Here is a 16603-nt window from a genome sequence, read left to right as displayed (position 1 = left end):
CGAGGCCTTACAATACTTAAAGGGGAGCCTACAGGAAAGCTGGGGAGGGGTGTTTTGTTGGAAATTGTAGTGATAGGACAAGGAGTAATGGTTTTAAACTAAAAAAGGGAAAATTTAGGTTAGATATTAGAAATAATGTTTTTACTGTGAGGTTCTAGAACAGGTTGCCCAGAGAAGCTGTGGATGGCCCATCCCCAGAAATATTTAAGGCCAGATTGGTTGGGGCTTTGGGCAACCTGGTCTAGTGGGAGGTGTCCCTGCTCAGGGCAGGGGGGTTTGGAACTAGGCGGTCTTTAAGGTTCCTTCCAAACCAAATCATTCTATGATTACATTAAATCTGTAGTAATATAGGCAAAACTTAATAGATTTATTTTTCCTTTCCACTGGGAAGACAAACTGGCTGTTTGAAAGGAGACACAGCATGTACAAAAAGAGTTGCTTTTAAATTCCTTCAGGATGTTACAGTCTTTTTTTTCTTCCCTTAGTGCTCCTAAGAGTGAAGCATTGCAAAAATGCTACAAGGTGGATTTTCATTCTCATAAGGACCTCACTGTTTATATTTAATTTCCATAATGAATTTAATTTACAAATCATAACTAGCAATAATGCTTTGAGCACACAATACACATCATAAAAACAGAAATAGCATTCATACATTTGCTTCCAACATTTTTCATTCTGCCCCCTATGCACCCCATGATAAAATCATGTTCTGCTTCTGATAGGTCCTCAGGTAGGGACCTGCTGGAACCTTATAGACTTGAGACAGTCACTGAGCTGGAAGGGAAGGTCATGAATTGTGGTGCAGCCGAAGAAGTTGGTTCTATCCCTTTGTATACCTGAATTACTAATTATAAAGCATAAGCCTCTGGTTGTGCTAGATATGGTGAGGTATTCCTTCAAGCAGCTATACTTCATATATTTCCAATGTTTGATAATGTTGCTTGGAGATATTTACAATCTGAGGGAACTGGAGTAGCATGTGTGGGTCTTTGCCTGCTGCAGTTTGTGAGGGATAAAATATACTGCACTCTGTTTGCAGTGTTGTCACCTCAGCACTTTGTGTCATGAGAATCTGCTTTAAGTCATGAAAGATTGTTGCATGCATTGAAAACATCTAAGGCTGTGCCTGCTTCTGTCCCAGTCTGGTGCGTATGTTACATAAGGTAATATAAGGTAGGTACGGCGTTTACCTGCCATCTTCCTTCTCTTCCCTCTATGATTCTGTGATTCTGTGACTCCCTCTACCAGTCAAAGTTGCCATTCCTGCCATTGTCTAGGGTGGATGCTGTTCGCTTTCCTCACTAAATGTTGAAGATAAGACATTCTGAGCTTGAAAAGGTGCTCTGAACACTTCCTTTGAGGTTATGAAATATCCTCTAAGACAAACTGGTTGAAAACTTACTTGCAGCCTTTATTTTCTGCTTCATACAATTGTTACAAGAAGGCAGTTTGCTTCTCTCCTTTTCATCTGCATTATTAAGCCTTCTGAACTCTTACATTCAGAGACATTATACAAATCCTTTAAGCAAACCAGGGTTTAAATGAACTGAAAATCTAAAGAATCTTTTTAAAAGAACAGGAAGTGACCCCATGCTAGAATTCAGCTGTAGGTGCCAGTTGCTAATTAACTGAAAATTTTAGGTGAAAAACTCAGTTTTTGTTGAAATTCACTTCTAAGTTCCATCTCCACTTCTCCTGAGGCTTAGTCTTCCCAAGGAATTACAACTTCCTCAATGCCCAGTGTCCATCTGGTTCCTACAATACATGACAGTATGTCCACAAGAGCAAAGACAGTTTAATGGGAAAGGGAGTCAGACTGTCTATCACTGCATATCAGAATAATTATAATGATATAAGGATACAGCAATAAAAATGATCATGAAGAATAATACAGCATCTCACTATTAGAAACCTTTATTTACAGAACAAATGCATCTCAATTGCAGTATGCAAATACAGATCTTAATATTCATAAGAACATGGAATTAAAAGTACATTTTACACATTAATAAATGACATCCAAGAATAACAAATACATGGTTGATTATTGTATGAGTAGAGGCCAATTGCCTGCTAGTTTTCATTTTCTTTGATTGACAGAGTATGGCCAAAGTAATCACAACATCAAATGTTTCATCTAAGTTGGATTGGTTCCTGTTTCCCATGAAGTCAGTGGCCTTCAGTGGGCCTAACTCTTGCCTGAATGCTTACGTAATCATTTGAGACAAAGCAAAAAATATGAAAGAAAAAACCCACTGTTATTCTGTCTTGCAATTTTCACTGGTGCTAATAACATGAGACGTGGGAATGGTGGATAATAAGGCTCACAAAACACTGCCATTTGGAGTATGCCAGACTTTTTCTGTTCAATTATATTGTTATATTGTACTGTAGAAAAAACAAAACAAAACAAACTATAAATATTAAATCAATGTTTTAAATTGTGCACAAGTACCTTAAGTAATTAGCTAATTATCAGACAGTAAGCCTGATTAAAACTTTGTTGAAAGAGTTGGTTGATTTCAGTGGACTTTGGACCAAACTTGCATGTAAATGTACAAAACTCTCTTGATTATTTGCAATTAGATGCTTTAATTTTTTTTTAGAGACTAGATTTCAAATTGAGTATGGTCTATTCTAACTCTGTGGGCAGTAAGTATTTGTGTTGATTCAGTTAGTGGATCAGTAACGTAGTTACCTTGGTCCTTCAGTCACTGAAATTAACAGTAAATTTCCTGCTGATTTCAACAGCAAAATCAGGTCTACATCATAACTAACCATGACTCCTACTCTTCTGTACCTCTCCAAATATCTTGTTTATTAAATAAAATATATTTTTAAATGTTATTTATCTAATGATCTACAGAAAGACATTTAACTCTTTCAATGTAAATTTATTTTTTAAATATCAAAAGCTAAGAACCAGGTTGCTTGATATGAGAAACAAAATACTTTGATTAATGGCTTCCTTTCTCAGTCTGTGCATGTACAAAACCTATGAATAGAAGAGAGATGTTAATGTGGTATATAGTATATTGCAAATAATGATAACATTTAGAAAGATCTGTATTAATGTAATTTTCCTACTTAAATGTATACTTTGCATGGACTAGTTAAAGCTTATTGTCATGCAAACTAAATGAAAGAGCCTAGTGAAACAGGCTGTTGTCAGATCCCACGTGATGAATTGTAACTTCAGGCGTCTCTGTTTAAATCTCTCTGCTAACCTGTTACCAATTAGTGACATCTGGGACCAGATTTTCTTCATTTAAAGCAGAGGCTTTAAGATTTTTTGACTCTAAAAAAGAAGACATGAAAAAGGGGGTGGGAAATATAACAACAGAAGGAATTTTAAATTCAAGTCCTATATATGATTTTACAAACAACATCAGAATATCTTTAAGTGTTACAGCTAAGTGTAGACCATAATGTGTTAAAGGTCTGATGGTAACTGGTATTTTTCCAAGTCTAAATTTCAATACTTGAGCTAGGATTTCTGAAACGCCTTTTTTTTTTTTTTTTTTTTTTTTCCCCCAGAGATGAACTGGAGTGTCTTTGAAGAAACACTACGAAACTGCCTATGCTACAAATAGAAATACAGAAAGAGGTAGGATACTATACCTCCTTTTTTTTTTTTAAGAGTTAGAAATCCTCCTGTATTGTAAATTGGCACATTTCAGTTGAAATGAGTGGAGTCATGAGGATTTATTTACACAGTTGAGAATCTTGACATACATGTATTTATACTACTCTTGCATTGTTGGTTAGGATACCACTTCTGTTTTTCTTCATGCCATGGATGACTTTTTAGAGTATTTGTGCAGTCTTCTGCTGAAATTATAGCTGGAGTGCAGAAGTCCTTAGGCAAAAACATCTAACTTACTGAAATGTATAAGTGATCTTTTAAATAAGAATTCTTCATTTTGAGACACACTGAGCATTAACTTCCCATCTTTTTCCACTGGAACTGTGGATAAGTTGAACCAAAAACCAGGCCAGTGTAAAATTGCATGCATACGTACATAAATACACAAACAAATATATGCTCAAACTTTGCATTTTTGTAGTGATAATTTAAGTAAATTATTTTTTTGATGTTCCAGAAAATATATACCCTGTTCTTATGATAACTAAGAGTTCTGTATCCTGTGTACAATGGAAAACAGCTATACATTGTTCTTCTGAGTCCTCTGCAATACAGAGAGGAGCACCATGAAAATGCTTCCAAATAAAGTACAACCTGGGTGTGCAATGCCAAAGTAGTACAAACTATGTAAAATCTGAGCCAGACAAACTCACATTGGCTGAGTATTTTCTCTAAAAAAAAAAATAAATAAAAATTTGGAACAGTGTCACATAGAACAGAGATGGACAGACAGAAATTATTATGTGCATACTCAGGTTCTCAAGCTGTGTAAGGACCTCGTAGTCGTAATATGCAACTTAAATCGCTCCATGCTGCTATATATGTTGCTCAGCTGTGATTGTAAATATGAAAGAGACTGTAAACAAAACCCTGCTACGTTACTCTGGGCAGAACAAAGGAACTTGTAAGAGAGTGTACGATGGGTCTGTGACAGACAAAGCATTCATCAAAATGACTGCAAATAAATAAAAACAAAACAAAAAAAAAAAACACAAAACAAAATATCAAAGAATATCAACTAGAAATATTTAACACGATAGCAACAACCTGAGATGGTTGAAATATACAAATAATTTGTCATTCTTTGGCAGTATTTCTAAATGAAAGCTTCATAGGTGGTGGTACATAGGTATGATAGAAATTTTCTCTGGAAGCTATATTAGTAAAAAAAAAAAAATCATCATTTCTAATTTTAGAAAAAAATACTTTTAGATTCCCCCATTATTATATGTCTGGACTTAAGGGTCATACAGAACTTAAGACTCAAGGAAAGCATCTAGAAAATACTGTAAATACTCACAATAAGCCACAGAACCCATGCTGAAAGCAGTATTAAAGCTGCTAAAGCTGCTAAAATTTTTCCAATTAGTACTTTTTTGGCCTTGCTTACCTGCCAGCATAAATAGTGAGGCTTGTATAAGGTCACATTTAAGTCTCATGTCCAGCCTGGCTCTGCTTCTAAGAGCAGTCATGTCTTTCAAACAAGAATCGTATCTAGTTGATCTTCCATCTTAAATGCTCCCAGTCTGAGAAGCTGTTAACAACCTTGACAGCTTAAAGTTTGAGTATTTTAACTGGCATCTAAGGCAAATAGTAAGTATATTTTATAAGGAGGAGCCATGTAGGAAAGTAGGAAGGGAGAAAAGATGAAAGGAATTCTGTAGGCTACCATCAAAAAGTTTTCTTTCCTTGTTATTTATTGAGAGTACTTATACTGTTATTACTACTATTAGTTACTATTTTTATCAAGACAATATCTAGAGGTCTGTCTCACAAATGGGATCCCACCAGATACTATAGCTGTATACAGCTAATGTCTGTGTAATAAGGGAGTGATTCTACCCTGTGTAACCATGAACAATAGTCATGATGGTGTGACAGCATGGAATTAAGTAAAAACTAGCAACCTGTGTATTTCCTTGAAGCCCAAATGAAAGCCCCTGTGTGTTCACTCCTGTAGTTAGCTCTACCATGTAGGTTAAAGATAATATGGGATGTACGTTCTTGAAATACAAGCATGTTCTTGCGCCTGATCTCCAAGGAAGTCATTACTGAAGAAAAATTAAATGACAAGCTGGCTAGCTCTTTAAAAAGGAGAACATCATTGCCCTCTTCATAGTAGAAAAAAATACAGAATATCAGAGAAACAGACTATTCAGTTAGCACCTTTTCAAAATCTAAGGTCACTTTTAGACATAAAAGCAATGCTGACATTATTATTCATGTCCTTTTCTCCAAAATTGAGTTAAAAAACATCAGGAGCTCAGCTCCAGCAATAAATTTTACTAGAAAAAGTACAGGAAAACAGGAGAGATCATATAGATATTTCTAGTAAGAATGGCTTTTTTTTTTTTTTTAAAAAAAAAAAGTCAAAAGGACTTCAAATTGTGCAAATGGTCAGTAAATACAGAAGGAGGCATGAGTAGTGTGTACATGGAAAAGATTATTTTGACCCATGATGGAGCCTTGCAAATGCTAACTTTTAAATAGCACTTGAGAATTAGTAGTGAAAGACAACAGATCCCAGCATATATATTAGAAAATGAAAAGCATGACTGAGCTTTTCTGTTCAGGACACTTTATATAACCGGGTTTAGTAAAGAATTTAAGGGCATACATAAATTCAGGTGTGTGAGTAATCCCACTGAAATGAGTAAAACTATTTAAAATTATTAAGTGTTTTGCTACATTGAAATCAGACTATGGGAGCATGACATAAATGGGAGCAAGTCCTACACTATTCCAGTAGGAATATTACAATTTACTTCAGCAAAAGTTATTTGCAAACTTAAATCTATTTTAGCTTTGATGGTTTGGGGCAAAGAGTCACATTTCTTTCACCTAAGAAGAGAAGAGCAGCACTTTAACATCCACAGGAAAATTTGCCAGAGTTCAAAAGAAAAATGCATCTAAGCAGCTGGAAGGACTGATAAGGGGACACAGATTTTATTCAGTGATGACTAACAAGTATCTGAATTCAGTGTATTTAGCAAAGCCCCTTAAAAACAGAAGATGTATCATGAAAGAGATTCTTCATGGTTAGATATGTAGGGTTTTTTGTTGCCATATGACAATACTACTGTATTTCTTTCACGTGTTGAATGCAGAGTTTCTTGTTATCTGGTGATGTGGTTTTCAATCTGTGTGTTTCAGTCTTTCAATCTTCCAAGGACTGGAAAGGAATAAGTTGTGCACACTACATCTTAAAACACATAATGCCACCAAACCAGTCATGATTGTAAAGTATAGCTCAGTAGCAGAATATGCCGTATAAGGTTATATTGTGATTGATATTAGTGCCCTGGCTTTGGTAAAAGAAACATACAAAACAGTATTGGCTTTTAGTATTGCTGCTAGGTGGAACAGATCTGAGGTGCAAGGCACGTTATAAGAAATATCTAAATATGTGTAGAAACTTCAGTAGATTACTGAAGTACATCTGATGAGACCTTAGTGGAAGGTGTGGAACTGTTATCTCTATATCTTTGTGCATGCATGTCCCAGGAGTTTTTTTTTGTTGTTGTTGTTGTTGTTTTGTTTTGTTTTGTTTTTTTCAGATCACAAAGTCTTCTTTATATTTTGATGGTAACAAACAAGCTGAAACATACCAAGTACAGCAAAGTAATGATTAGTCTGGTGTAAACACATTTAAATCATCCTTAACTCTGATAGCTTCAGGAGATATAAAATAACATATTTTTTTTTATTCGTTTCACCAAATTTTGTATATTCTAGTGTGTTTACAGTGAAATGTCAGACCTGCGGGCAAAACATTTCATCAGTGTTCATTTAACAAACACTTTTTTTTTCTGAAAGTGAGAATGATTTCTTAAAATTTCTATACAAGAAAAACTGTCAGTGATACCATTGGAAGATATGTCTGCATAGGTGCTTTCATTTATAAAGTGAGAGGTATGTTTTACTGCAGGGCAAAACTTTGGGAAAAATTTATGATGCTAGCTTTGTCTTATGGATTTGGCAAATTCTCAAGAATAATAGCCTTAGTAATTGTAAAAGGTCACTTCAAGTTGTAAGCAGTCTGGATCTTAGTCTTAACAGAGGCAGATCAATTTCTTAGGCAATCTTGATTTTCCTTGTAGGGAAGAGTTAACAGCAGTATTGGCCCCACTGAAGTCAGTGGAAATGTTGGCAATGATTTCCTTAGAGTCATGATTTCATTTGTCTTTAGCAGAGCTATTAAATACAGTATATTGCATAAACTGAAGAAAAAAGTGAAAGCTGCAAATAAACTTCTTTTTATGGTTTCATGTTAATGATTCTACAAATGCCTTTCTAACTAGCTATCTGCATTATAAGAGCTAAGACAATTTATATTACCCTTAAACACATGCCTAATGATACCTACTTAACAGAGAATCTAAAATCTTAGAAGAATCCAATTTTCTGACTTGCAATGAAGCTATGACTTACATGCATACGTTAGATTGGCATAATGCCTGGCCTGTATGTTTGTGGAGCATTTCAGAAGTACAAATTATGGAATAACTATTCAAGCAAATGTATGTAACTGCTATTCAGCTAGAAATTTGTCTGTCTGTAGATTTCTATGTTTAGAGGAAAGAATATGAGAGCTATTCTGACCACTAATATTATTCTAACGTAGACAACTGTATAAGATGCTGCCTTTAAATAGGGGAAATAGAAGTTAAGTTAAAATTGGCCTAAATTGCTTCATATCACATTCATGTGAACTTAATGGCTCAAGGTTGCTAGTTTGTAACAGCTGTTATGCAGCTTGTTGAATTTTGTGGAGCTCAAAATATTTTACAAATCGTGTTACTCTTATAGATAAAATGAGGCACAGAAAGGTAAAGTATTTTACCAAAAGATGTCTTATAAGCCAAGAAGAGAGCTGGCAGCATAACCTCTTCTAAAGGCTGCTCAAATGTGCTGTTTAGCAGGCCAGATTTCTTCCAGATAATTAAATCATGAATGGTTGGGGCTTGCAGGATGTGGGGGGTCATTTTTTGAGTATGTTTTTTTCAGCTTCACTTTGGTGTAAATTGCTGCTGTCACATCCTCTTTTCATACAGCTGGGGACTAGAGGAAAGATCCTATAGTAGGCGTATGCCATTGAGTCAGTTCCAAACTGTATGACTAGGTCTAAGAACAGTTGAGAAAGTACAGCTGAAAGAACTAAGCAGAGAGTGAGAGGAAGCAGCTTGCTGGAATAAATGGATAGCACAGGGCTGGTTGGTTAGAGCTTGTTTTTAAATGGAACCTCCCTCACATCTGTTGCTAGCTCTGCTTCCAGAGCTCAGCAAGGACCTAAGGGAACATGAGAGTAGTCCATTACAAACAGAAAACTCAATTTTTATGCAAAACCAAAAGTAAACTACAGTTGTGCTCCAACTGTGTGCCAACCTCCTCATCTACGTAGGCTGTGGCTAGTGATGTACTGTATACAATTCAAAATGTCTAACCTGAGACCTGGTAGTCGTAGGGCACAAGCAGCATGGAATTATTTAACCCATTAGAGTTCATTTTATAGATCTAATTTTTTTTTTTTTTTTTTTTTTTTTTTTTTACTTTTTCAGCTGTCCAAAGGTATTCTGATCCAGCTGGCCTTCTGATTAAGAGCCAGTGTCCACCAACTTTGCATATCCCAGATGTCAGTTTCTGAAGAACCATGCCAGAAAATATGGTAAACTTATAGTACTTTCTTTCCAAACAGTTTACTGCACTACAATAACTTTTAAATTAATTTGTATTAAGGTGCCCTCTCATAGCCACCACTCAGAATTGTGTAAGCATTGGCTAAATGCAAGCCCCACTCCTTGTGTATATTATTAACATGTGTTTGTAGAATCAGGCCACCAAGGAAGATCTTGGGTTCCTAGGACAAAGACATTACTGCCCAAGTCTGTAAAGTCTAGAAGAGTGGTACATGAGTAAATAAAGTTTGGGAACATCTATTAAAGAAACCTAGGCTGAGGAAAAGAAACAGAGGCAGTATGTGAGGCTGAGGGAAAGGAAAAAACACAACATACATAAATTTACTGTAGAGCTTTATCAGCTCTTTTCTGCTGAGTTGCTGCTTACATTATACTGAGTTTAAATTTCAGTTTCTGGTGAGAGGTAAGACAAAAGTTTTCTGGCAAGACTGGGATTGTTTGCAGATGGATAGGATAGCTTCTTTTCTTATTAGACTTAGGCAAAAACATTTGTAAATAATGGAGCAAATTCATAAAATAATAATGAAACAGCCCTGAATGAACTAGGTTTTAAGTGACCGTGAGGAAATGTTATAGAAAACTGTATGCCCCTGATGTTGAGCTGTTAAATACAGTAGACTCTGGAATTTTATTTATGCAAACCTGAAATGCCTTGTATTCTCTTTTGTATATTTGCTCTTTCCCGAAGATCATTTGGTCACATACTTGGATATTATTTTTGTTTGACAGAGATGGAGCTCAGATTTATCAGAGATGTCAGGAAGGGAAATGGCCTTTTGCCAGAATAGCCATTTACTTTATTGATGACTTTTCCTCACCCTTTATAATGAGATCTTATTTCTGTTTGAACATTGAAACTAACCACTGGCACAGATGCTGATGGGCAGCATTAAGAGTCACCCCCTGAGAGACTGCAGCAAAAATAATGACCAATCCCTGCTGTTGTTTGATTTGTGGAGGCTCCAGGCAGAGTCTAAGGCAATGCCATTGTCCCCTCCCTCCAAGCCATATGTGCATGACTCACACTGCTCTCCATCTTATGTAAATGGTGCCTCACCTTCCTAGGCCTGAGGTCCTGGAAAGTGCCTTGACTGTTCACAAAGACTAGCTCTGCCTGTAGTGACATGACAGAGTCTAGAAGGGGAAAGGAAACTTATGGGAAGGGGGAGATCTGAGAGACTGCAACTCTAGAAGGAGAGGCAGGAAATACCTCATGAATGTCAGACTGACTTATCCCTGAATTCTACAAGTAATGCCACAAGGGATATGACGTGGATCATCAAAGCATTCCTTTATCCCCCAATAAACTCCTCTTTGTCTTAGAAGCAGACCCTATACATATTGATAGAAAACCATTGTGTCTCTCGAGTGTCCAAGATAGATTTTTTTTTTCTTAATCAGTCAGAAAACAGAACATAGGCAACACTTACAAAATGGATACAAACTCAAAGTAGTTAGAATAAGTTATGTCAAAAAGAGTTCAAGGTTATGAGTCTCAGTCTGGAATATTAAACAACAACAAAAAGTTGAATTCTGCCTTGGTATTCACAAGCTAATGCATGCAAAAAGGAAAAAAATGCTCAGAGATCAATCTAGCAGTGAAAGGGTTCTGTGCAAGGAAAGCTCTATTAACTAAGCTCTTCTAACAGTCCCTATGTATTTGAGCCATAGAGACCAGCTACATTTCCTGGTTTGGATACAAGCATCTGTATTGCTGTCCACAGAGAATAAGTGGCTTGAACTATTGGCATCCACACTATTTTATATACATATATATATACATATCTATATATTTATATAAAGAGCAGTTCAAATTTAGGATGGTTATAAATTTCATCTGACACTGTAATTATTCTGGAAAGAGTCCCAAATCAGCTTAGCTACAGGATGCCGTCATAAACCAGATGGGATACAAGATGGTGGCTAGGCTAGCCTTTTTGACTAGACTTGGAGGCATAATTTCATACATATTAGAGATCAGAGCAGTCTCCCAGTCCTCCCATCTTCCCTTGCTAATCTATGGCCTGGCATGATTCAGGCCAGTATCTCTTTGGTGTGGATAGTCAGTAGTTCTGCATTTGAGGACAAAGATGAGCCTGTGCCTTGGGGTACAAACTGATTTATTAAAAGGGGAATTTTATTCCAAGCTAATCCCTAGCAAGGATAATGGAAGGTGCATACAAAGTGTCCACAGGCTACATTACCCTAAATTGCCTTGATGGTCACTGATGATACACAAACAACAGAGTACAAACAAACAGTAACTTCCCTGTGAGTATGAGCCCACAGATCTATTAAGAACTAAACTAGATTGCTTTAGACTCAAAATAAGCAAGAAATGGTCATCTGTGATGTCATTAATAGTTTCAAAAAATGACTAAGCATTGTGGTGCACCCATCTCTGAAAACTCTGATGTAGATTATTGTAAAAGGTGTGTTCTAGTTCAATCAGAAAACTTTCTGCCTTTTCAGGACAGACAAGAGAGTCAGAATGGTTCCCACAAGCCTTAAAAATCGGTTTCCAGTATTAAGATGTTAAAAACAATAAATTTCCCAACTTTCCAATAACGAAATGATTGTGACACTGTTGTTTCCTTGTGTTGCAAATAGAATGTCTTCCTTATTATTCTAATTATTTTTTAAGTCAGAAAAGCTTCTGGTAGTGTTTTCTCTAAGAAGGAAGCTGAATGCCAGTTGTACTTTGCATATACTAATACTTGGAGCTAAGCTGAGTGACTCATTTGTACTCCAATAGCTATAGATTTGCTTACTGTAGAGTTTGAGGTCTTTTTATAAGGTTGAGAGATGGTAAGATCTCCATGGGCTTCTCTTAATCCTTGTGTACCCATAGCAGTGAACAGAGTTATATTTTTCCTCAGAAGGGAAAAGAGGCCTTTTTATGCATCTTCAGTATGGCAAATTTCCTTAACAAGAGACAAAACATGGCTTCAGTTTTTGCCATGGGGGCCAGTGAGTTTCCCTTCAGTAATTACAGATAGATTTCATTTCCAGGTGAAAATGAAATTTCATTTTTTTTTTTTTTCATTTCATTTCTTCCTTGCAATATCCTTCTTCAAAACAGGGAAGATAAAGCAATTTCCTTTCCTTCTGTTTTGCTCAGCTTCTGGGACAGATGGGTGGAGGAAAAAACAACAACAACAACAAGGCAGGATCTGGGAGATGCAGTAAACCAGAAATGCTAGGAAGTACAACAGCTGGGACAATAGGGCAGCTTCGTTTGCCAGGCGGAACTTGATGTCCTTACATAGGCTTATTCAGGCCATTTCAAGAATTGCTATTCCCATTAAAGTAAGTAGACAAAGAAAGAAAGAACTGTGAACCTGCTGCCATAGATGGTAATGGGTTTGTTAGAGTAATTCAAAATTCTGTGTCAGTCCACTTGCATGTATCTACTCTCAACAAGACCCTTGGAAATGACTTGCGCAATGATTTGTTATGCTGTCATTACTCATTAATCTGAGCTTCTGCAAATGATTTTTATTCTTCTGAAGTAAAAATAAAATTCTCATTAAAGAATTTGTTTTAAAAGCTACACAAAGGATTACAGGGCCTTTGCAAACAGACGTAAGAAAAAATGTGGTTATGCAAAACGTTCCCTCTCATGAGCCCTTACTTTCCTTTGACTTCCAGGAGCTTTGAATTGAGCCCTAAGAGATGGCTTAGCTTATTACAAAGCTTGGAGTCAGTAATTAGAATCACATGTACTCGAGGCCACCGAATCTGTAGGTGAGAGTCCCAGTTTATACTAGAAGAGTGCATTAATATTATGCAAAAGAACCACCAATAACACCAAAACCAAAAAAAAAAAACTATTATCAGATCTTGAGATAACTATAGCTGTGATGGTTTCTAGAAATATTTATTAAAACTGTTACTCGAATTTGCCTCATTTCTGGTAAACAGCTTGTGGTAGCAAACTAAGCATGAAGGAGGAATTCTTACTCTAGATTATGTCCACACATGGTGTTAATCAGAGTAAGTCCGTGTGGGGACAAGCTATTATGTGTGACTTAACAGTGATTTAGTCAAACTGGTGAACTTCTTTCTATTCACCTTTAATCAATTAGGAGTGGGTTTAAAGTGAAATAAGCCACAATGGAACTCAATCCAGAGATTCCATAGATGAGATACTACAGGTTGAGTAAGCTGGTACAAACAAGGTGTCATCTTTGTCACTTGCCTCCTGCAGCTGTCTGACATAAAAAAAAATGTAGTGTGGAGGTTGTGATGAAACACTGTAAAAGTGTCACTATAACTGATGTTAAACTTAAAAACAGGGTGTCTAAAGAAGAGAGATATAGACAGTTGTGTGTAATGAATGGAAGCAAAAAATACACCCAAATAAAGTCAGTCCTCCATCGTTCTTCCCCTTTTCCAATTGCCCCCTCCCAATAAAACAGGAGGGAAAAAAAAAAAAAAAAAGGAAACAGCAGTCTTAAAGCTGACCTGGCAAAATATGATCATGGCACTAAGAGAGTGGATAAGGCTAGTTCTTTGGTGTCTCTTCCTGCAGCAGTTAGGAGGTGCTGTAAGAAGTTGCTGGAGTAACAAAAACAAACAGCCCTCCTCCCAGTCAGTGGCAGAGCTATGAAATCTGCTCCCAAAGGATATTTTGGATGATAAAGGTTTACAAGAACTCATAGGGAGACTGGATAAATACCTGGAATAGAAACTCACTGAGGGCTACTAAGTACACAGAAACTGCACTCCAGACAGGAAATGCTCCAAACTCAAAGCAGCTGGAGGCTGGGTGGGTAACATCACATGTGCTTGCCTTGGTCTTACCCTTCCTCTGGTGACCACTTACGATCATTGGCAAAAACAAGCTCTTGGCTAGTTGGACCACTGGCCATATGGCCATTTTTCTGTTCTTGTGTAAGGAAAGGAAAGAACAAGTAAGCAGGTGCAGGAAAAAATGTATGCTTTCAACTCTTAGTGCCTTAAATTATTTTTCTTTCCTTTTTTTTTTTTTCCCCCCCTCCAGTCAGACATTTTGAGGAGAGATATTCAAACGTTGTTATTGAGGGATTACAACATGAACAGCCCAGTCAGGGTCCCTGTGGCACAATGAACAAGTAAATATAAAGTAGCTTCCAACCGCTCTTCTGAGTAAAACATAGGGCAAAGTGTAGAGGGATGATGAACTCCCCAGTTGTTTCCACACGCACTTGCCTGCAAATATTATCGCCTACATTATCTGAAAGATCTTGGCAACAATGTAGCCAACTGGGTGCTTTCAAACGAGCTCTTCCTTTGACCATTATCAGCGTTTGTGTTTCTGTTTAAATAAGATACGGGGTAAAAAAAAAAAAAAAAAAAAAAAAAAAAAAAGAGGGGGGCCAAAAAAAAAAAGTTACGGGCCAATTTGGGGTTAAATTTAAAACCCTTTTTTTTTAATGGGGGGGGGGGGGGAAGGGGTTTTTCCCCCCCCCCCCCCCCGTGAATTTCCTTGAAATATTCTAGAATACCTCTCATTTTTAAAACCCTCTCCATAGAAAAAAAGAAAAGAAAAAAAAGTTATCGTGGAGTAAATCGGTGGAAAGACCACGAAAGGGGGTTTGGAAATCTCCTCTGCAGAGGTTGAACCTTGCCTTCCCTGCTAGGTGGCTTCTTTTGTTTTGTTTTTGCTTCGCTTTGCTTTTTCTTTGTGGCTTTCTCCTACTTGGCACCGAGGGAATTTGCTGCATTTGTCCCTCGCAGAATCAGTCACGCCGTCCCTAGGTTCACGCTGAGGATCTGCAAAGTTTTCCGAGCCGAAGGGAGTCACTTTCACAGCGTGTGTGGGGGTGGCGGGGAGAGAGTAGGGGTATCAGAAGCAATAGGGTCCCTGCCTCCAAGCCGCAGTGCTGCTCTCCTCTGCCGAGCACTTGCAGACTCTGCAATTAACCGGGCAGGCAGTGAATTAAATCTTTGTAAAGCCTACCGAGCGGGGGTTCCTGCGAGCTCCTTCCCAATCGGTCACGGGCGGCTGGGATAACAACAGAAACAAGTAGCAAGAGCGAGAGAAAAGCGGGGAGCCCCGCCGGCCGCCTCAGGATCGCCGAGTCCCCCCCCGCCCCCGCTCGGTGCCAGTGCTCCCGCCGGCGGCCGATGGACAACCTCGGCGGGGCCCGGCCGCTGCGGCTGCTCCTGCTCCTGGCGCTGCTGCCACGCGCGCTCTGCGGCCAAGGTAAGGGCTGTCTGTCTGTCTGTCCGTCCGCGAGGTGAGCCCCGGAGCGGCCCCGCGGGGCGAGAGGGCTCGGGGAAAGGGGCAGCGGGGACCACCGTGCCCCCCCCCACGGGTGTCCCCGGCCAGGCTTTGAAGCCCCGCCGCTGCCACGAGGGCGCAGAAAGGCGGGGCGTGCACCGGCTCCGCTGCCCGAGCCGTGGAGGGTGCCTGTCGGGGCGGTTGGGCTGCGGATCTCTGTGCTTCACAGCCCCCCGGCCCGTTTAGGCACCCCTGAAACGCCGGGCTCCCGCCGAGATACGGTGCCCCGAAGCCGGCCTTGTCCGGTCTGCTGGCTTCCGGGCACACTGTCCCCCCCCCTCCAAAGAAAAGTGGGATCAAGAGCGTGGAACCGCGCTGCAGCAGGAGGCATAGCGAAGCAAAGTGTACGGGCCTTTTAATTACTGAAGTATTTATGAATGATATCGTGTGGTGGGGGTGCTTGTGAAAGTAGGGCTCTGGATCCAAGCCGTGCTTCCCTTTTTAGATTATGCACTTTTTTCCTGTTCTTGTAAAACTATTTAAACGGAGGATATTCATTTAAGTCAGCAGAGGAATCCAACAAAAACATAACTGATAAGATACAACAAAGAAAATGCTTTTCATGTGTTGACGGTTAATTTATCCTAGCCCACAGCAAAGTGACTTTCTGTTAGAGGAGCACCAAAGGGGGCTTATGTGAGTTGAGGCTTGGTCATGCCATTCCCCAGGCAAGCGTTTACAAACATATGGTCCCTGGCATTGGCCTAACAGCTGCAGACAAAAGCCAGGGAAGTAAATTATTTCTTATCAATGCAGTATTTTAGCTCTTATATTTTTGTATATTGCAGAGCACTTGTCACAGGTATCTTGCTTTTGACACAGAGGTGTTAGCCACTCCTTTTAAAAAAAGGAACAGAATAAAGAAGCTTAAGAAAGCAATGTTTAATGCTAAAATCCCGGGATAGCGCCTACTTTCTTTCAGACAACAGGGTACATCAGCAAATTTGTGACTGTGATGCACTGAAGGGACTTAATAATTTTCAGTATTAT

At 38.5% G+C, this 16603-nt stretch overlaps 1 protein-coding gene across 8 annotated transcripts in view; it reads left to right on the top strand.

Moving 5' to 3' along the window:
- Nucleotides 1–13804: 13804 nt before the first annotated feature.
- Nucleotides 13805–16603, top strand: part of FBLN1 (fibulin 1) — a 90941-nt gene continuing 88142 nt past the window's right edge. For 5 of the 8 annotated variants that reach the window (XM_035309607.1, XM_035309591.1, XM_035309611.1 and 2 more), the window contains exons 1-2: nt 13805–13901; nt 15323–15535. In XM_035309607.1, the coding sequence (XP_035165498.1) occupies nt 13823–13901; nt 15323–15535 (292 nt within the window). In that variant the 5' untranslated portion in view covers nt 13805–13822. Of the gene's footprint in view, nt 13902–14142; nt 14161–14809; nt 15536–16603 lie in introns of those variants that run through there. The other 3 variants (XM_035309625.1, XM_035309616.1, XM_035309643.1) reach the window with 2 other exon arrangements.

This window comes from Oxyura jamaicensis, chromosome 1 (assembly GCF_011077185.1).
Source record: "Oxyura jamaicensis isolate SHBP4307 breed ruddy duck chromosome 1, BPBGC_Ojam_1.0, whole genome shotgun sequence".
Classification (NCBI taxonomy): Eukaryota; Metazoa; Chordata; class Aves; order Anseriformes; family Anatidae; genus Oxyura; species Oxyura jamaicensis.
The sequence above is the reverse complement of the archived record's forward strand: the minus strand, read 5'-3'. Positions and strand labels throughout refer to the sequence as shown.